The sequence below is a fragment of the Mustela putorius genome, unplaced genomic scaffold (assembly GCF_011764305.1).
Source record: "Mustela putorius furo isolate JIRA1106 unplaced genomic scaffold, ASM1176430v1.1 tig00003863_pilon_pilon_pilon, whole genome shotgun sequence".
NCBI classification, from domain to species: Eukaryota; Metazoa; Chordata; class Mammalia; order Carnivora; family Mustelidae; genus Mustela; species Mustela putorius.
The window spans coordinates 30,261,494-30,283,181 of record NW_025422015.1 but is presented as its reverse complement, the minus strand read 5'-3'; the positions used below and the strand labels follow the sequence as shown (position 1 = coordinate 30,283,181).

Here is a 21,688-nt window from a genome sequence, read left to right as displayed (position 1 = left end):
CTGAAATATTTGATGTGAGTGTTTTATCAGAAGCTTCCTTTCAAATGACTGACAAAAATTGTTTGTATGTTTACAGAGAAAGAGTAAATATAGCTGTTAACAATTCTTGAAATCAAATGGAGGTTACACACTGTTCTTTCAACTTATCTATATGACAGTATTTAAATACAAAATTCAAGGGAAGACACCATAACTTGAAGTCCCTGATTTAATAATCCTAGAATTTTGTCACAAATTATTATAAGCCCCATCTGTTTTTTCCATGATGAACAATCTTCCCATCAATGTCAATATCTAGTTTTCTGGTGTTTCCTCTCTGTGAATCCTCCAAGATCACCAGCAGTGGTTCAGTGACCACATCACTAGCTTAGCTTTTTTCAGCAATCAAGGACCCATGTGTATATGTGTCTATTTCTGGAATCTCTATTTTATTCTATTATGCTGTTTATCCTTGAAGAATGCCACTCTATCTTAATACCTAATATTTGTAATGAATCTTTATATCTGATGATCTAAGTCCTTAAACTTTATAATGAGTCCTCATTGTAAGTCCTTTTACCTTTTTCCTTCCTTTTTAAATAAGAAGTTATTCTTGGGTATGTTGCATTTACATATAAATTTTATAATCAGCATATCACTCATGCGGTGGATTTGCTTACAGAATTTCCATTTTTAATAGCCTTCGAACAAGACTCCTTCACAGTAGTCTCTAACATAGTGCATCTTATGCATACTTTTATTATGTGACATAGAAATGTTCCTGGTTCCTCAGTGATCAGAGGGACAAACACAATCTCCTCTTTTTTTTTTTTTAAATTTATTTATTATTTTGAGGGAGAAAGAGAGCTTGTATATGTGAGCGGTGGTTGGGGTGGGGGCATAAGGAGAGGGAGAGAGAGAGAGGAGAGAAAGGCAGACTCCCTGCTGAGCATGGAGCCTAACACAGGGCTTGAACTCACCACCCTGAGATCATAACCTGAGCTGAAATCAAGAGTGAGGAATATACTTAACCAACTTAGCCACCCAGGTGCTCCCACAATTTCCTTTTAAATGACATTCATTTTCTTTGCAATCTGGGTTCCAGTGATAACTGTGCTCCAACTTATTTTTCCAACTCTATGTGGCTTGACATTCCATCAGAGCTAGATGTTTCCTTTTCCTTTACTTAGAAGTTGCTTTGTATACTCACTTCTTCATGAGTTAGCTTAAATTATTTCCCTGGCTTGATAAGTCTTTCATGTTTTTTTTTTTTTTAATCTGTATGAACCCCTCCCAGATATTAGGGTCCGATGTGTGTTCTATAGCTTCTATGAAGTTTCTCTTAATTATCAAAATTCAATAGCCATTTACCTTTTATACTTCCATGGCGCTTTTCATTTATACTATTTATGTGGATATATCATATGTGGACTTCTGTTTTTACATTCCCTTTCATGTACATGTATTTCATCTGTACAGTGAGGTCACATACTTTTTCAGAGTAAAGACCATGCATCATGCTTTTTGTGTGTGTCCCACTCTGGTAATTACAGTGTTTGGTCTTATTTCTCTAGTATCTTGCACTGAATGAAGGATGCTCAATAACAGTTGACTGAGTGAAGGCTGAGTCTCTGTTCAACAAATATTTGATGAGATGTAATAGAAGGAGCAATGTATAAGGTGTCAGATAAAATGGGTTCTAGTCTTGCCTCTGTCACTCGCTAGCTCCGTTCCTTAGCCAAATCATTTCATTTTTATGATCCTCAGTTTTCTTACCTTTAAAACAAAGATAATATTGATTACCCCACGGTACAGAATCACATGTGTTGTATCTCACTAAAGTGATTTAAAATGGTGTGTGCTCAAAACTTGCTTATGCCTTTTTTCACATAATGAAAATCTTCATCATAGGAAATTTAGAAAACACAAAGTTAAATAAGAGAATAGAAATCATGTAGAATAACACCACTCACAAAGAACTACTGTTAAAATTTTGGATATTTCCCTTATCATGTTTTTCTGTGCAACTGTTTTGAGAATTATTGTATATACTGGCTTTGAACTTTTTTATTATGCCCATTGAATATATTTTAGATACCATTTTTCATGAAGATTTATTTTTTTCTAATGAACTTATATAATATTAAAGAAACATAGTAACAGAATGTATCATTTTTTCAAAAGGCTTTTGTAAAAAGTTAGATGCATCCATATAAATAATTTCACCTCTATTAAATTAATTGTAGACAAACATCAATATACATAATTTGACGAACAAAAATATTTCAATGATATAACTTTTCTTTCTGAAGTTACTCGCTATTTGGTTGGGAATTTTCTTTTGCCTATATGACCCAGAAAATCCTCAAAACAGCTTAAAAATTTTTGCTACTGTGATTTTGATTGAATTTTTTGCTTGATGAAACACTAAAATGATTTCTTCTTCTGCAAAGAAAAATAAAATACTGAAAAGAACTTAGGAAACAAATCAGAGCTTGAAAAGGCCCAATCATTTTCTCATTTTTCTCAGTTGGAAGAAAAAAAAAAAGAGATGAAAATGAAATCTATTCAAAAAGGGACTAAAAGACATCCCCAAAAAAATTTTTTTAGGAGAAAAAGACATTACTGGAACTTTTTAAGTTGTTTACATTTAAAAAAGCATCTTACCTATAAATCAACTTTATCCAATTTAATTAAGGAAAGGTCTGTGAATGATTTCAGCCTCAGTCATGTTTTTCATGTTTGAGCTTGTGGCTCTGTCTATTTTAAATAGTTGGTATATGCCCTGGAATGTTGGTTTTCTAGAAAATTTTCTTTTTTCAAACTTTGAAAATTCAGAATTGTGTTGGCCTGAAAACAATTATATTTTTAAGAGATATGATCAAATGATTTATAGAAGATATGAAAAAATGAGATAAAATAAATATATTCTAACTTCAAAATACAGACCTGTATGATATTTGGTCCATCTATGTATGTGAATGCTGAAAAAATTCTGGGAAGATATGCGCCAGAATTATAACCATGCTGTCACTGGATAATGGGTAAAAGGCAACTTCCTTTTTTTCCTTCCAGAAAAATTATCATTTTTCCCCAACAATGAGCATATATTATTTTCATATGCAAAAAGAAAATAATTCCTTTTGAAAGAGAGACAAGGAAGGAGAATGGTTTCATTCAGCAAACAAACTCTGTATCAGTACCTACTGAGTGAATGACAGGCATGACTTAGTGCTGTGGGTACATCAGTAAAAAACCTGTAAAAACCTATGCCTACAAAACCTGTGCTTACAGAAACCTATGCCTTAATGGGACTTACATTGTAGTAGAGGGAGAGAGTCAGTAGGCAGCAGTGCAATCACAGCAAGTTATAATATGCGTTCAAGCTACTAAGTGCCAAGGGAAAGTAGAGCAAGTTAAGGGAGGTTAGGAGCAACAGGGAGAAGACAGTTTCAAATGGGCTGAGGAGGCTTACTGAGAAAGCAGAATTGTCTCACGAATTTTGTAATTCTTCTTTCCTCACCATATAGTGTCATTATGTTATTACTCAGATTAAGACTTGTTTTTCAGGTGTCATGAAGAAATTGATAATTCCAATCACATCTTAACTTATGAAACACTCAAACATGGTTTGTTGCTGGAATTACACAAAATGTTCACCCTTAGGGAGAAACCATGATGAATGGTGTAAGGGAGATTTGGTCTTCTGTGACAGGTGGCTTATCTAGAACAGATATTGCAGAAAGGTAGCCAACTTGGAGGGGCTTCGGGGAGCAGAATGTAATTTTTTATGCTCTTTTCCCAGCCTAAACACCAAATTTCTGGAAATATCTCTGCGTTAATCTTTTCTTGTCTTTATAACTTACAATGTCAGAGGCTGTTTCTAGAGCCAAAGGAAAAGCCTATTTTAACAGGATAATCAATGTTTATAATGATAATCTATTATAGTGCCTATGAATTGATATGATCGATTACTAAACAAATTTCATTTGTGTGGTCGTTAACTGAGCACATTTATATCCATTAGTTTGCTGGGTTCCAAGGTAGTAAAATAGGTAATATTAATTCTACTTTTGATAAATGTGGAAACTTAATTAACAGAGAAGTTAAATGTCTTATTGAAAGTTGCAAGTTTATTAAAAGGCAATGCAAGATTCCACTACATGCTCACTTTTAGGTGACCAAATTTCCATTGCGCCATTTGGACTGCTTAATAAATATGAGGACTAATTTAAGGGCAGTCATTCCAAGGGTATATTAAGGTAGTTCAGTAATGCTGTCATTGCTCAAACCTCTGCTTTGAAATTTCAAAATAGAATTCTTTTGAGTATATGCAAATTTAAATTACTTAAGGAAGCTTTGAAAAAAACCTGAAGTCATTTCTGTACAAAAAACTGTGTGATCAGTTTGTTTATTCATTTGACAGAGATCACAAGTAGGCAGAGAAGAGGAGGAAGCAGGCTCCCCGCCGAGCAGAGAGCCCAATGCGGGGCTCAATCCCAGGACTCTGGGACTGTGACCCGAGCCAAAGGCAGAGGCTTTAACCCACTGAGCCACCCAGGCACCCCAGTTGGGATAGGTTTTAACTAAAACAGTTTACTGTAAAAATATAATGTTATATTTTAAATGTAGCATTATTCTTCCATTATATTAGATAAGAGTATAAAGTGGGTTGCACTGATGAAATCACAAAAATACTTTAGGTGGTGGAATACATGTGTAGCTTCCTAAAGGAATGGTTTTGATGAATATGGTGCACATACACACACACACACACATAAATATATAACATTTGTATACGTTAGTAAAATTAGTTCTTTTGTATCACTGCATTTTTCCTTTTGAAGACAAATGAGCATATATACAAAAACTTTCTGAAATAAAAGCATGCAGTTTAAAGTGTCCAAGCTTGGGGTGCCTGGGTGGCTTCACTGGTTAAATGTCTGCCCAGGGTCCTGGGATCTGGCCCTACATAGGGCTCCTTGCTCTGCGGATAGCCCGCTTCTCCCTCTCCCTCTGCCTGCTGCTCTGCTTGTGCTCTCTTTCTCTCTCTCTGTCAAATAAACAAATAAAATCTTTTAAAAAATAATAAATTGTCCAAGCTTAAGCTATTCCTTTAGATGACCTTCACACTGAAGAAAAATTATGGAACTATTTTTTGTCATAGATGTACCACTCTCAATAATAATCCCAGGAAAGTAAATAAGCCCAGAGGATAATAGGCTCTATTTTCCCCCTTGTTGAGAATGAAAATGGTAAAAGAATTTGTTGAATGAGTTAAAATTATAGGATCTGGGCTATTTAAAGTGTTAGAGGACTGGAGCCCCTGGGTGGCTCAATGGGTTAAGCCTCTGCCTTCGGCTCAGGTCATGATCTCAGGGTCCTGGGATCGAGCCCCGCATCAGGCTCTCTGCTCAGCAGGGAGCCTGCTTCTCTGTCTCTTTCTGCCTGTCTTCTGCCTGCTTGAGATCTCTATCTCTGTCAAATAAATATATAAAATCCTAAAAAAAAAAAAAAAAAAGTGTTAGAGGACTGCATATTTGCACGAGGGAAAGCTGATAGAATTGTGTCTAACCGACTTTGGTAGGGCAGTCTTCAGTTTAATGTTTATGAATCCCTTCCAGAGACCCAGAGTCTGAAGAGTGTAACTATTCAGATGCCTTGGATGAGGGTGATTCCAGAAGAGTTTTTGCATTAACTTCTGCTCTGCATGTGACAATTGATGTTACCCACATGGCAAAGCATTGTATTTGCCACTAGGCTACATCCTGCCTCTAAAGCTACTTTATTGGTAATGTCATAAAATTCATTTTAGTATATGATTAACTGAACTTTCAGTTTTTATTAAGAATATTAATAATTAAAAGCATGATCACTAGCTATGTTTGCCTGCCCAAAATTTATAGATATCAGCTATTAATTCAGTATTTACTGAATTTATTAGATAACTATGTGTCAGCCCATGTACTAGGTAGAGGGATACAACGGCATTTCTACCACGACCATGTTGGTCAGATTAACTTCCCTTTTTCTCCTTCCTATTGATGTCATCAAAAGTCACTTGACATTTTAAAACCACTGTCTCATTAAAAGAGGAACTGACTTCTTAGAGCTTCCTTTGAACCCCCCTGCACAGATTGTGTTCACTCTGACATGGGAATGGGGCACGCAAACCATAGAATCCTCAAAATTCATTTTCTCAGTAGTGCAAATTCAGTCCTTGGGCTTTTGTGAGCTTGGAGAATCTTTGTGCCCTTTTTTTTTTTTAATGTTTTCCTCTATTTTATTTATTTATTTTTTAATTTTTTATTTTTTATAAACATATATTTTTATCCCCAGGGGTACAGGTCTGTGAATCACCAGATTTACACACTTCACAGCACTCACCAAAGCACATACCCTCCCCAATGTCCATAATCCCACCCCCTTCTCCCAAACCCCCTCCCCCCAGCAACCCTCAGTTTGTTTTGTGAGATTAAGAGTCACTTTTTTTTTTAAAGATTTTATTTTTTATTTTATATTTGACAGACAGAGATCACAAGTATTCAGAGAGGCAAGCAGAGAGAGAGAGAGAGGAGGAAGCAGGCTCCCCGCCGAGCAGAGACCCCGACTCAGGGCTCGATCCCAGGACCCCGGGATCATGACCTGAGCTGAAGGCAGAGGCTTTAACCCACTGAGCCACCCAGGCGCCCCTCTTTATGCCTTTTTTGAAATCTAAGAACACTTTGTGTCCTAAAACGGTTGGAAAAGGCGAAGATGAGAGGCAGTCTCTTGCTGGAATTTGCGCGCGCGTTCTCTCTCTCTCTCTCTCTCTCTCTCTCTCTCTCTCGGACCCCCCTCTGCAGTTCTGCCACATCCTCTCTTTTGGAACTAACCACTCCCTCCCCTGTGTGCGTCCCAGAGCTGCCTGGCTTGTGGCCTTTCCAGGTCTCCAGCTAAGGCATGGGAAATCCTTACTGTGGCAAGCAGCAGAGTGCTTTGCACACAGTTGGTGTTAAATAAGTACGTTCTGAGTTGAATACAAGTACTTCCTTTTGTAGCCTGCAGTACCTTAATAAACTAAGAAAACAACGATATTTGTGTCCCTTGAATAGAAAGGAGAATGTGAGAAATACGTGAGAATGAAGGAGCACAGGCAGGGTGTGAGGTAAAGTGGAGGAAAAAATGAGAAAGGTTTGTTCTAATTCAAGCTAAATGGTCTCAATTCTGATCACTCAGAAAGATGGAAATAAAAAGGTGGGAAGTAAAAGGCCAAACTATGTCAGACATAAGATAGGAGGGATGCTCTGCTACAACTTACAACCATTTAGAATGACGTTCATCTAAAGGAGAACTGAAAATATCCCTGTGTGTCCTGGATACCACCCAGCACGCATAACACCCACATGCACAGATGTGCTACCCAAGATGATGTACTGATAATTAGGGAAATCTGTTTTGGAGAGGAGCAGGGGGAGTCATGATAATGGCAGAAAGAGGACTGTCTGGCCTTAGAAAAGATTTTGACACAAACTGGCTGCGTTATGGTAAACCACTCAAGTATCTGGGTCTATACCATTTATGTGGAATGGTCTTTTGGGGAAGCTGCAAGGGGCATGGGGAGGCCTGTGGCAAGCGAACTCCCTATAGTCCTGATGGAAGGTGTGTTTCCGGTAAATTTTTCTAGCAGGAAATGAAAAAGTAGGATGACCAGTTAAATGTGGACCCCTCCACTCAAGGAGGCTGAGTGCTTAGTCAAGTTGAGGTTCTTATCTTTATCCATATCAGTCCACATTATTATTCTAAGTGACCCTATCTTAGCATAACAATGTCATTGTGTCAGAAGGGTATTCAGATATGTGAATTACTTTATCTGGAAGATTATTGGAAAGTCAATTTGCCTTTATATTTAGAATTTTATAGGTTTCAGTTGTCCAAAAATTCTTCATGGTAGAAATAGTTTTCATGTGCCTACAAATGTATATTGAAGGGTTTAATCATTTGTTTATGTTTAACTCATCATCAGGAAAGAGTCTAAGCATGAAAAATAGTATGTGTGTCAACAGACAAGAAGCTGAATTTCCTTTGGCTTGTACTTGAGGCACAGAAACTCCCTATGTGGAGGAATTACCAAAAAAAAGGAAGGTGTCTAAGTTTAAAAAAAAAAATCATTTTAATACAGGTATATGTTTCATGTTAGCTCTGTTTAGCCTAAAATGGTCTTAGTACTTAGGTGAGTAAATGTGTTAGGATTCCCATTTTTAGAGGTGGATACTTTTACTTAATTTCAAAGAACAGGATTTGAGGTCAGGAAAGCTACTGAAAAGATTAGAATGTGTTTGATCTCACCAGACTGTGGGTTCCTCTTTGTAGCTTGTGGGCCTAGCACAGGGCCTGGCACTTAATAATTTAGCAGGAGCTTGATAAATGTCGACTGGATGAATAAATAATTATCTGTTTTTGTTGGTCCACATTAAGAGGCAATTACTAGGTTTCTCTGACCTTGTTTGGAAGAAGTTTTCACACTCCAGAACAGAAAATCTTGCAAAATAAGAGCTGTAGGCAGAGAACTGAAGAAATATAGCATGAAGTATTAAGGTGCTGAAACCTGAAGAGAGAGAGACATCAACGGAGACCAGTCTGTGTCTCGCTCTATCTCATCCTCTCTTTCTTATGACCAGGAAAAGCACGAATTTTCCAAAATATATGTTCTTCATTGTTACTCTAAGTGCTTTTTTCAGAGAGCCTGACTCACACCTCCAGGGAACTGATTAACAGGTAAGAAGTTTATTTCAAGTCATATATGCAGAATGAGTTTCGCTGTAGGAGGTGAAGTGAGTGATACTGATCCAGAGATTAGAGAAAAGGTAACCAGCTCCTTGCAGTCTCCGGTTCAAGTAAGGGAACTTGAGAAGAGAGTGAGTGTGAGCTTTGAGGCTGGAGAGAAAGAGGCTGCAAAAACTTTGGTTCCTGGTTATGCTTTTAACCTACTAACACACTCCTTTCTTAGCTCACTGCGAGCTGACCAGTGATTTTATATACATAAATACACATGCATACCTACATGCATATATATAAGTACACATGTCTTATAGATATGTATTCTTCCAGTGCTTTATTTAGCTTGAACATTGTTATCCTTTTCATGCTGATGTTGCATTTTCGATTTGACAGAGCTGAAGATGCTGGCATGTGTGTATCTAGGACTGGGTAATGGGCTGTTGTTAAGGCACCTTGAAAATTGTGTATTTCCAAAAGAGATGAAAGAGATGAAAATTACATCACCTTTCTAGGAGCATGCAAGGACTTCTGTGAAATCTCCAAATGTCCAAATGGTTTCCACTCTTGTAATCATCCACCGTTGACAAAGCAGAACTCATCCAGATTCCCTACTAATTCTGTAGAAGAAAAAGAGGAAGAGTCGCTAGTGAGTCAGCTGCCTTAGTTAGCAAACATAAACATAATTAGCTTTTCAAGCCCAGAAAATTAGAAGAACTTGGAAGTTAATCTCTCTTCTGTGTTTATTAGTACTATTTCCTCATCTTTCTATGGGTTATGTTACAAAGCATTTGAAGAGAGCAGTTCTCTCTCCCTATAACGTTGACCAAGAAAGGATTCACCAAAAATGAAAGCAAACAGACATTTACTTGGGCAGTTAGAATTGCAATTCAGGAAACACAGATTCAGGTAGACACCTAACTTGCGTTCCAAGGAAGACAAAGGTGGGGGAGGGCAGAGATATAAAGATGGAAGGATAGGAGTGTAGCTTTCATTTAGGTCCTCTGTGCAAAAGAGGAATTGAAAAATTAACTGGGATTGGTTGTGTATGCAAATGAAGGACCGAGCTTTTTAAACCGAATTGGCTCCTTTAGAAGTGAAGTACCACGGGTGATCCAGTTGCTATGGTTTGAAGGAGGTTAAGTCCACGCTGAGGGCTTGCAGCTGGCTTTAAAGCTCAGAAAGTTTGGGCACCTGGGTGGCTCAGTTAGTTAAGTGACTGCCTTTGGCTCAGGTTTGATCCCAGGGTACTGGGGGATAGAGCCTTGCGTGGGGCTCCCTGCCCAGTGGGGAGTCTGCTTCTCCCTCTCCCTCCTGGTGCTCTGCCTACTTGTGCTCTCACACTCTCTCTGTCAAATAAATAAATAAAATTTTAAGAAAAATTTCATAGTTTCTCTGTTGAGGGTGTGCGTAAATTCCTCTCCTCATATGGCCTCCTAACAACCCTATTTTATTTTTTTAAAAGATTTTTACTTATTTATTTATTTGACAGATAGAGATCACAAGTAGGCAGAGAGGCAGGCAGAGAGAGAGGAGGAAGCAGGCTCCCTGCTGAGCACAGAGCCCAACAGGGGGCTCCATCCCAGAACCCTGAGATCATGACCTGAGCCGAAGGCAGAGGCTTTAACCCACTGAGCCACCCAGGTGCCCCCTAACAACCCTATTTTAAAGGAGACTCTCTTAACTAGGCTTGCTTGCTCCATTTTGAAATCTTCTTTTACAATGTATATAATCATGCCTCTAAAAAAAAATCAGACATATGTAATCAATGTTGCATAAAACAATAATGACAGGCAGATAAGATGACTCTTTGTTACAGGAAGAAACTTACACTTACAGATACACTATTTTCAGTTAAATTGTCAACGTGTGACTTTTAGAGACTTTCTGTGCTAGAATACCTGTGTATTCTTAATTTTGTCAGGTGACTGTATTTCAGTACTTTTAAGTTACAATAATAATATATGCTCATTATTACAAGTTAACATGTGTAAGGAAGTACCAACAAATGGTTAACATTCTTCTTGTTCTCTCTTACCTTTTCAACTAGGATTTTTTATTCTTTTTACAAACTTTTACAAAGTTGAGATCATATTGCATTCATTGCTTCCCCTCCCCCACACTTCTAAAATTTGCTTCATTTTGCAATGTGTCATGGACACATCTCTGTAGGTAGATCTAACTAAACTTAGCACATTCTTTGTAGCTTTATAATGTTCCATAACACAACATAGTTTATTCAACCATTCTTCCCTCACAGACTTTTAGATTATTTCCAGTGCTACAGTAAATCTCCTTGCCAGAGAAATCAGAAGAGCCCATTTGAGAATGACCTTGTGGGTTCCAGAGTTCCCGCCACGCAGTGATCTCTAAGTCATGGACACGTTCTGTCAGGAAGATGAGATGACTTTTCACAGCAGACATCTCCGTCTCCCCACAGCCCTGGAGGGCCGGGCTGGGTGAACTGCTGTTTTGTGGAGGAGCCTGGCATCCTGGGTGTCAGGATGCTAAGTGGCACCACTTAGCCCTGGTGTCAGTGGCAGGCTCTGAAAGGAAGAGCATCCTGGGAAGAGGGAGAGCTTTGAAATGACAAAGTAAAACTCTGGGGTAAAGCAGGCTCCCATGGCTTGGCCTCCCCGCACATCCAATTCTGTTTCTGATCTTAAAATGGTAGTTAACGAATATAAATTGACAGACTTTTAGAGAGTTTTGTGATGATCTTATTTTCTAACACTAATAGGCAAAAAAGGAGTCATTTAGAAAGACCATGTCTGAAGTAATAATGTAAAGGTAAGAACAAAACTTCTAAGATAGCAGCCAATAGCCAAGAAGCCTTGATATAAATTTGGAGACCAGAATTTCTTCTTCCATGTCTACTCTACAGGTCACCTTTTGGAAGTTCCCTTTTGATATACAAATTCTAATTCAATACTTCTTTAATACTTTAATACTTCTTTAATACTTCTTTAACATAGACCTTCTTACTAAAGAAGTTTCCTCACTTCGTTTAATATAAAATATATAGCATTTAATTATTCTAAATAGCATATCTTAATATCTTTATATGTGTTGTTATCTTCAACTTTAAGATTTTAGACTCTCAGGTCAGTAGTCATCAAAGTATTCATATAACTGGTCCTCGAGTTTTAGCATAGTTAACTTACTTGTGTACAGGAAAGTACTCCACAGAAATAAACATTTGATCATGGCCATGGCTCCTGATGTGCTGTTAACTGGCTGAGGACACACTAGAAGCCTTTAAATGGGGTCTCTTTCCAAACTTGGTGTCAGGCACCTCTCACGAACTATAGAGAAGAACTCTATAACTGACATTCCTGTATTATAGATAACTAAACATTTAAGCCAGAAAGGAATACCTATGAAGAGATAGGGAATCTCTCCCTCCTTCTCTCTCCCTCACAAACCCACACACGTACATATATATGCATATACATAATTTTCCCTATTTAAAGAGTAATGAAGGACAGAATCATAAGTAGCTCTTGTATGTCTTGTCTATACCTATCACAGGGATTTGGAAAGATAATTTTGTGGTAATCCATGTCATCTTGCCTTAACAGTGATGTGAAACTGGATTTGCTTGCTTGTGTGCTACAGTAGCAGTTGCGCGACTCCCAGTTAATCATTTAACCTTGAGCCCTGGGCTCCATATCCATGTAGGGAGGGTTGTTCCTTATTACCTCATAGGATTATTAGGAGGTTTAAAATGAGATAATAGATATAAAATGTTCATGTTGAATTGAATAAACCTAGTTTCCCTCTTGGGAAACTTAAATGGTCTTCCACTATGAAGATGTTTCTTGGTAGGATTAAAGGGATACATAGAATGGCGGTGGGGTAAATAAAACTTTGCAACGTGAATGATGATACCAATAAACAAACATGGTTTTAGAATTACGAGGAATTTCAATATGCTTTATTTTATTAGTTCTTCACAAGAATACTGTGAATCAGGCTAATATTTTTACACCCATTACACAGGGAGGAACTGTGACTCAGAGAAATTAAGTGAATTAGTATCACCTGCTAGCCTGTAATGGAATGAAGTTCTTTTTGACTAACAGTCCAGTACTCTTTACATTACTCTATGCTGTCTGTCAATGCCAGACAGTTGGCAAATACTAAACAGAGAGAAGTCTAATTGGTTCCAAAGTTGTGTCTGAAAATCTAGCTGTGTTCTCAAATTTCCCACGGTTCCTGCAAAAATGCGCCTATTTGGGGAAGGAGCCTCGCCTACTCCTGGACTCCCGAGTGCCACGCTAAGCTCAGCATGCATTTCTTGGGTCTGCAGAACCAAAGGAGTTGTAATTCTAATACGAAACGCACCGTGTTTTGTGACTATTTCACTTTATTTTTAGCATTTCCTGAATCGAAGTTAAGCAGTTGGAAAGGGCTCCCTTCCAATAATGGTGAAAAGCTTGGTTTGCTCTGTATAGGTCAAGACTTAGCTATTTCTGCCCTCAAGCACCATAAGTGATTGTCTCCATCCCTGGGTTGATACTCAGCATATTCTGTGGCATGATGGTATGTCTTCGCATGTGTACCTTCTTTCTTCTCTTTGAGAGCACAAGTCCCCTAAAAACGGAGAGTCTAGTGTCCCTTTGTACTCTCCGGGCCCAGCGGAGAGCCGAGGGCTTCATAGGTTCTCCATAGATGCTTGTCCCTGCTGCTGCTGCTTTTGTGATATCACTAGCATTGACTTCTTAGGGAAGACTCGTTAGAAAACAACCTACGAACGAGGGTTAGTTTTAGAATAAACTGTGTCTGCTGGCTCCCTGCCTACCCATACCATAAATGGTTTCCCAAGACTTCTTTCACAGAGACAATTACTAGAAAGATAAAGGATGCTTTCGAAAGTACTAGTAATTACCAGGTCCCCTTAAATGCGAGAGAAGGCGATACAGGTTCTACTCTCCTAAACACGAACATGAGGCTGTTGAAAATTAGCTGTGAGACTCGAGCAGAACGAAATACACAGCTGTCACTGGGGCACAACACCTTTGAGATGAAGTTGGATTTCTTATTTCTAAGGAGTTGAAGCCGAGTGTGTTTTGTTGGGGGCCTGCAAATTATAGTGATTTGATTTCAGCCTGAACAAGCACCACAAACAAATCCTGGCAGGCAGGCTCTCTACAGGAGTGGCCCAACAAGTCAGTTTTCATTTCCTTCCAAGCCCTGGTTGGGCTGATGCATCCGCAGAAAAATAGAACAAAAAGCAAGAGATCACTGCCCCCTAAAGCATCCTAGTGGCTTGCTCGGCTCAGGGGTTATTTATAGCGAGCCGGCTCACACTGAGCACGCCAGGGTCTAAGCCGCGAATGTGGAACGTGCAAACAGAGGCATCAATGCAAGGTGTGACCAACGACTCCGTTCGCAGGCCTGTCGTGGTTTCGGTCCGGCCATGCCTTTGCCACCTCTGTGAACCTTTACCTCCCAATAGGCTCATTCTCCTCTTCATGTGCACCTTCTATTTGCAGATGTTGCTATGAGGACAGATTCGTCCGAGATGACTGATGTGGAGTCTGTGGTCAACAATTTTGCCTCTTCGGCCAGGACTGGCCGCCGGAATGCCGTGCCAGACATCCAGGGCTCGGCCGGGATGGGCGGGTCCGCAGAGCTGCCCCTCAAACTGGAGGCCCTGTCCATGAAGGAAGGTAATGCCCAAGTTCTCTCCTTGCCTCTGGAGCAGTCTCTCTTATAACTGGTTATAAGTGCTCTTTTTTTCTTACGTGTGGACTAACACCTCTGTTTTTGTTGCAGGCTAAGTGTCATTTTTTAGGCTTTCTGAAAGTGAACAGTTTTATCTTTTTCTCTCCCGATGTGTATGTGCAAGCTGAACATTTATGTATTTGTTGGACATGTCTAGTCACGCACCGTGCTCGAAATCGGAGATAAAATGTGAACAAATATAATTCCTTCCCTCAATAAACTTAAATTCATTGAGAAATGCTCCGAAATAAAGTAGTTTCCCTCCTATCATCCCCTTAGCAAACCACTCTGGAAGCGTGTGCTTTGCTATAGTATTCTATGAGCCCTTCTACGTCTCAAGATCTAAGAAGTTTATGGTCAGTTAAAGATGAAAGCTTGAAGGCAAGTATTTGTATAAAAGGTAACCATTCTTCAGTGGGAAAAGTTGCATTAAGGACAAAGGGGAGCTGTCAAACCGATGGAGGAAAACTTGGGTTTGTCCCCTCATTGCTTATATATAGTTCATCTAGCTTCCAGAATCCAGTCTTCTGGAAATAAACATAAAGATACTTTCAATAGAGTTTTAAAGAAGTCTTTTTAGTCAGAAAACATTCATGGAGGTTAAAGAAAATTTCAGTTCCAAGTCATTACCAAGATACCTGGGCCTTGTGCCCCATTTAGTCCAAGGTGGACTTTAGTATGAGTAGAAATTTATTGCCACTGCCAAGGAGGCAAAAGAGGCTAGCAGCTGCTGCACGCCCACTCTGTTCATGCAGGTGCCAGAAGAAGGCTCTTGGTCCTCTGCCTCAGGACATTATTTGTTACCTGGTAAAGTTACAGATGTTCCTTGTTTGATCCCTAGGAAATGTGGATGTCTTTGTCCAGGCACACCTCATGTGTTCCCAGAGGTCATTGCCTTTCTCATATAAGACCCTACAAATAAGAGCAAAAAAGTGCCTATGTCCATACAAACTATTACAAGATGAGAAAAGGGAAAGAAAGAAAGAAAATAAATAAAAAATGTGTGTAATGGTTTTGGCCTTTTAAGTCTGAAAATGGAATGTGGTTATCAGACTGTGATGTTGCTGTTGAAGGGCCATCCTCAACTAGAGTGGCAGAGAAGCTAAGTTACCTGTTAGTAAGACAGGCCTAATTAAAGTGTCCATTTCCTGGACACACACACAAAACCTTACTGATTCTTGACATTACCTCATTAAGTGAAACAGAAAAAAAATATTCTGTGGGAGAGTTAGTAGTCTTCATTATTTTTTTTTGGCCACTAAAGAGACTGTTATCTGAAAGAATATTGTTACTATTTTTATATGTTAAAGAACAAAAATTCAACTAAGTAAATTTGAAGACCTAATTGGCTTTATAAAGGGGTTCATGAATCGGGCAGCATTCTATCTAGCAAACAGAGGAGAGCCCTGAGGAGCTGTACAAATGGAAAAAGAGTGGGGCAGGGAAGTTACTAGCAAAAGGAAAGAAAGGATTGTTCCAAGTGAGATCACATGCCCTTAGAGGGAAGGGAAAGGGGATTATTAGGTGGATTACTATGTGGCTATTAGGTGGTTTCCATCAGATCTGTCCGCTTTGGTTTTTGGTGTTGTTTTTGATAAGTATTTTTAGGTGGGAAGAACTGTAGAATCTCAAAGGTCCTGTATCCTGCATGAAATTAACCTACCTAAAATTTGTCTCCCATAATTTGTCTTAATCTATCTCTTATAAATTAACAACCATGATAGGGAGGACAATGATGCCTGATAACATATCGGCAAAAAGTGACAGAGGGTGACAGTTGTAAATGTCACAAAGGGCCTTTTTTTAAAAATTATTTTTATTATCATATAATGTATTCTTTGCCCCAGGGGTATAGGTCTGTGAATCATCAGTCTTACACAACGCATAGCACTCACCATAGCACATACCCTCCCCAATGTCCATCTTCCAGCCACCCTATCCCTATGACCACCTCCCCCCCACCTGCAACCCTCAGTTTGTTTTGTGAGATTGAGTCCCTTAATCTTAAGATCCCATTTTGTTTCATTTTTTCCTTCCATAACCCCCAGGACAGCCTTCCCTGCCTCTCAAATTCCTCATTTCAGGGAGATCATATGATAATTGTCTTTCTCTGATTGACTTTTTTTGTTCAGCATAATACCCTCTAGTTCCATCCATGTCGTCGCAAATGGCAAGATTTCATTTCTTTTGATGGCTGCATAGCATTCCATTGTGTATACATACCACATCTTCTTTATCCATTCATCTGTTGACGGACATCTAGGCTCTTTCCAGTTTGGCTGGAAATACGTAAATAGTTTGTTCAAAAAACATGGACAAACAACTTCAAGACAGGAGAGCATGACACCAAGTGCAAATCTCCTCTGAGCCCAGGGCCCTGTGCAACCGCACTCACCCACACCTGTGGAGCCAGTCCTATTTACGTAGTAAATAGTGAAAACTATTTACTACATAAATAGTTTGGCTATTGTGGACATTGCTGCTATAAACATTCGGGTGCACATGACAAGGGTCTTAACACCCTTTGTCACTATTTATTTGATCCATCGTTATAATTTAATGTCCAACAGGTGCTAAGCACCATTCTAAAAACTAACAGTGTAGTGGTAAACCAGACAAAGTCTTGCTGTCATGGATCTTATATCTCCAGTGGAACAGTAAAATTATCAACAAGTAAATATATGTCAGCGGTGATATGTTCTATCAGAGATTTAAGTAGGATTTGGGGGTAGAGTTACAGCATGGCTTTAGACTGAGAAATGAGGGCAGCCCTAACGGAAACAGGAATGAAAAAGGTGTGTTTTGAATCACAACTGAAGGGAGCAGCAGGCACATGACGATCAGCAGTAAGCGTGGTCTTGGCAGAAGGAGCAGCTGGTAAAAAGCTCTTAGAGTGGACATGCCTCCAAATCCTTTGTCTCTCTCTCTCTCTCTGATCCTCACCACACCACCTCTATTTCAAGATCACAAATGACATTGTCTGGGATGCAATCAGTGATCCGTTCTTAGTCTCCAACCTACATGATCTCCTGGCAATTGTGTCTTGGTGGATCACACCCTCTTCCCTTGGCTTCCTGGACCCTCCCCTCTCCCACATTTCTCCCTGCTTCACTGACTGTTCTTATTCCTGCTGCTGGTTCTTTATGTCCCCTTCCTCTGAATGAATTAGATGGTACCAGAACTCACTCTTTGACCTCTTCTCTATCAGCATCGCCTCCTCTTGAGGTATCACTTGATTTCACTGGGATAATATCCTCTTCTGATTACTCACAGATTTGTTATCTCTATCCAGAAGCTCCTCAGACTTCACGCCCATAAGTCCATCTGCCTACTTGACCTCTCTGCTTGGCTATCTAACAGGAATCTCCAACTTCTTGGGCAGGAAGGAGAACTCCGGATATTCTCCCCGATACCTGCTCTTCTTGCCTCTTCTCCATCTTGGTGAATGGGAGTTTGACGCGTCCAGTGGCTAGAGCCAAAACCTTGGGATTATCCTTGTGTCCCCTTTCTCTCAACTTTGTATCTAATCTGTCTGCAAACCTTGCCAGCTCTACTTTCACATTTGTCCAGACAGGTGCCATTTTTCACCTAAAATATGAGGTGTCTTGGTACCTCTCTGACTTTATCTTCCAGTCTTTTTTCTCCCTTCTGGTCCACTTGCAGTTTCTTCCTGCACACTGATGCCTTTGAAATTGCTGTTCCCTCTGCTTGGGATGGGCACTCTCCCTGCTACTGACATCGCTCACCCCTCCCCTTCTCAGGTCTTCACATGCTTCGCTCGCATGCCCTTTCTCCCCAGCCAATCCTACGTAAAGCCGTAACCTCCAGGCCCCAAGACTTCTGGACAACTCCTATTCTTTAATTTCCTCCGTAGCACTCAGGACACCTCACACACCACACATTTTACCTGTTCTCTTTGTTCCTCATGTCCTTCATTAGACGTCTCCTGAGAGCTGAAATCCCCGCCCACCCCCTGCTCAACTGCTTGGTACATAATACGTGCTTCACACGTATTTCCTGAGGGAAAGTTGAAGAACTGAATAGAGTCCATCAGATTAAACTTCAGAGATGCCAGTGATGATTTTAGTAAGCACTTTTGGAGAAGCAGTAGAAACTTAATCATTTCCATTTAAAACAGAGACAGCAAACAATAATACATTTTAAAGCACATAGGACAAGACAGCCTGTGGAATTGCGGTTGAAAGAAGGCCTTGTTAGTGTGAGGTTGGTAGTGACTCACGGAAAGGAGGAGTCGGGAGAAGGGAGAGTCAGGTGAAAGGGAGGCGGGGATGATTGATAGAGGCAGCTTCCTGATGAGGCAGAGACGGATAGGATCCCCCATCATGAAAGAATAGACCTGGAACGTCTGAGCAGCACCAGGACCGGCTCCACAGGTGTGGGTGAGTGCGGTTGCACAGGGCCCTGGGCTCAGAGGAGATTTGCACTTGGTGTCATGCTCTACTGTTCCTGTCTTGAAGTTGTTTGTCCACGTTTTTTGAACAAGAGGTGCTGCATTTCCACTTTGCACAGGGCCCCCATAAATTGTGTAGCTGGTCCTGAGGTTCACCTTTTCCACTGTAATAGGAGGAAGGGTAGTAGGAATAAGTACAGACCATGGGTTTTAAAGGTTTGTTGGCAGAAAGTCGAGGGAGCTGATGATAAACCTGAATGATATTTTTATCCCTGTGAAGTAAAAAGTCAGATCATCTCCTAAGAGCCATGGAGTTAGAAGTGTGAGGAAGTGGGAGAGAGTGTGATACACTATGGGGAGATCATTAAGGGGGTGGGCTATGGAACCATTTGGCAAGGTCCAAATTGTGTGTCTGTGCTTACAAGCTCTGTGACTTGGAGTAAGTCACTTAACCTGTCTGTGCTTTGATGGGCCAGTCTATAAATGGAGATTGTAATACCACCTCGGGAGACTGCTTGGTATGTAATGCTTCTGGAGAGTCGGAGAGAAAGGTAACTAGGAGAATGTAGATTCCCCAAACGATGCCTATGTCTTTTCTTCGTGTAGTGTCCATATCTAGATTGAGGGGAAAGCATGTCTGAATCAAGGAGAAAATGATTAAGGTGCATGAAGGAAATCCCAACTGTTTCATTACGGTATAATATGAAATATATTTCACTATATGCTATAAGTGAATGAGATTATTTATTTTTTTAGATGTGCAAAAGAAAAATGAAGAAACAACACAAAGGCAATTGGAAACGCCGAAGAAAGAAGAAAAATGAAGGCTCAAAAACTATCAAAAGTACTGAATTTCTGTACATTGAAAGACTTAGTGGCTCTGCATTCCTGAGATATTTGATCTGGTAGTAACTATGGTAACATTGTAGCCCTAAGCAACATGTATGTATTAGAAAATTTCGTTGTGATGCTACTCACTTGGAATGCAACCATGATGTCCAGTGTAGGTTATTAAAAAGCATATTACTTCCAAATTGCACCCAAGGAAAAGGCTAAGAATGTATGGTCACTTAAATCCGTATCATTATCTAGAAACACAAAATCCACTGCTCTCTTTTGGATTTACTTAGCCAGATGTATTTTTAATTCCATTTTTATGGTAATGGATGACTTGTTTCTTAGTAAATATAAAGCAAACACCATTCATTTAAAAATTATTGGAATTTCTAGGACATTATGGTTTTTTGGTAGGAAGGAATAATGGTCGAAAACACATAGAGAGTGTTTGTTTTCTAACCAGAAATATACCATTTTTCCCCAAACCCTAAAAGGATTTGGAAAAATTACAGAAGTTGGACAACCTAAATATCTCTAGGATGTTTTTGTTTGATGCATTTTGTTTCTAGTCTATACATACTGTGATTTCTTTCATGTGGACTCTTAGAACACAAAGTTTGTGACAGATTGTTTATATAGAACATAACTATTAAATGAATTTCACTATCTTCCTTAACTTGGCTGTATGTGTATGCATATGTCTTTCTTTAATATTAATTATACAATACAAAACACTTTACTAATCATTTTATACTGTCTTTTTTTTTTAATTCTTAGGGCTTTTGTGTATTGTGACGTTTCTAAAATGATTTCCTCAGGAATGCAGACCTTCATTTTTATATCTTTCCTAAAGTAGCTAACATAATACCTAACTATTTAGTGAATGTTGTAGGTAGAAATAGCAAAATATCTGCTTTTAATATATATTTAAGCATATATTTTGAAAGACAAAAACAAAACCAAAGTTTTAGTAAATTTTGATTTATTAGACATTTTAGGAAATAACAAAATTCTGTATTTTTTAAAAATGGGCTAACAAATTTATTTTCATTTTCAGATACATATGCATGCTGTTATATTTTATTTGATTGTTGACTTAGGCCATGTCTGTATATAGTTATCAAATAAACTCTTCACTGTTCAAGAAATTTGCTACTGAGACAAGTCTTCTTAATTTTGTCTTCTCAAGTATACCAACTGAAAATTGGCAACACATTTAAAAGGAGGAAGTTAGTAAACTTTACAGTATAAATCACCTCCTATGTATTATTTCATTGACAAAGTCTAACTTAATGTCTTATATACACCAGAGGGGGAGATTTTAAAGAACTCAATTGTTTTCTCAAATACAATTTTTTAATAGAAAAATCTAAATTAATATCTTCAGTGTAGCACTAAATTTTCAATAAAATATAGCCATTAAAACTGTATTTCAGAGCATTATGGAATGACATGCTATTATGCAAACAGTATAAAGAGTATTAGAGTATAACAATACTTTATAACTTGCGGGACAGTGACAATTTGGCCTTATAAAGGACATTTGGCAATATCTGGAGATATTTTTGACTGCCTCTACTAGTGTGGGGGCGGGGGAGAGAAAGCGCTATTGCCATCTGGTGGGCAGAGACTAGAGATGGTGCTAAGCGGCCAAGCATCATTCAATCCTGGGTGGGTAGACACTCCCCACAAAGAATTATCTGACTATGTGTGTCCATAGTGCTGAGCTTGAGAAACCCTGGAGTAAACTGCTAAGCATGTGGATTTTTTTTATTAAGCATTAGTACTTCATTGTCTATGAATTGTTAGATCGTCCTCTTGTCCAAATGTTTAGTATTTATACAATAATTTCTTGATCTGTGTGAGGGAATTATACACATTGAATTCTTTATAAAAACATGATGGCCAGCATCAAATTGAATCTTCATAGCTCCCCTGTTTTCTTACATTTATAAAGGCTCATTTTCTGAAATA

At 39.0% G+C, this 21,688-nt stretch overlaps 1 protein-coding gene across 6 annotated transcripts in view; it reads left to right on the top strand.

The window, feature by feature from the left end:
* The window catches only part of PKIB (cAMP-dependent protein kinase inhibitor beta), a 109,904-nt gene extending 89,042 nt beyond the window's left edge, over positions 1 to 20,862 (top strand). For 4 of the 6 annotated variants that reach the window (XM_045066405.1, XM_045066408.1, XM_045066407.1 and 1 more), the window contains exons 5-6: positions 14,235 to 14,411; positions 14,746 to 16,307. In XM_045066405.1, the coding sequence (XP_044922340.1) occupies positions 14,235 to 14,411; positions 14,746 to 14,831 (263 nt within the window). In that variant the 3' untranslated portion in view covers positions 14,832 to 16,307. The other 2 variants (XM_004740114.3, XM_004740115.3) reach the window with 2 other exon arrangements.
* Positions 20,863 to 21,688: the final 826 nt, after the last annotated feature.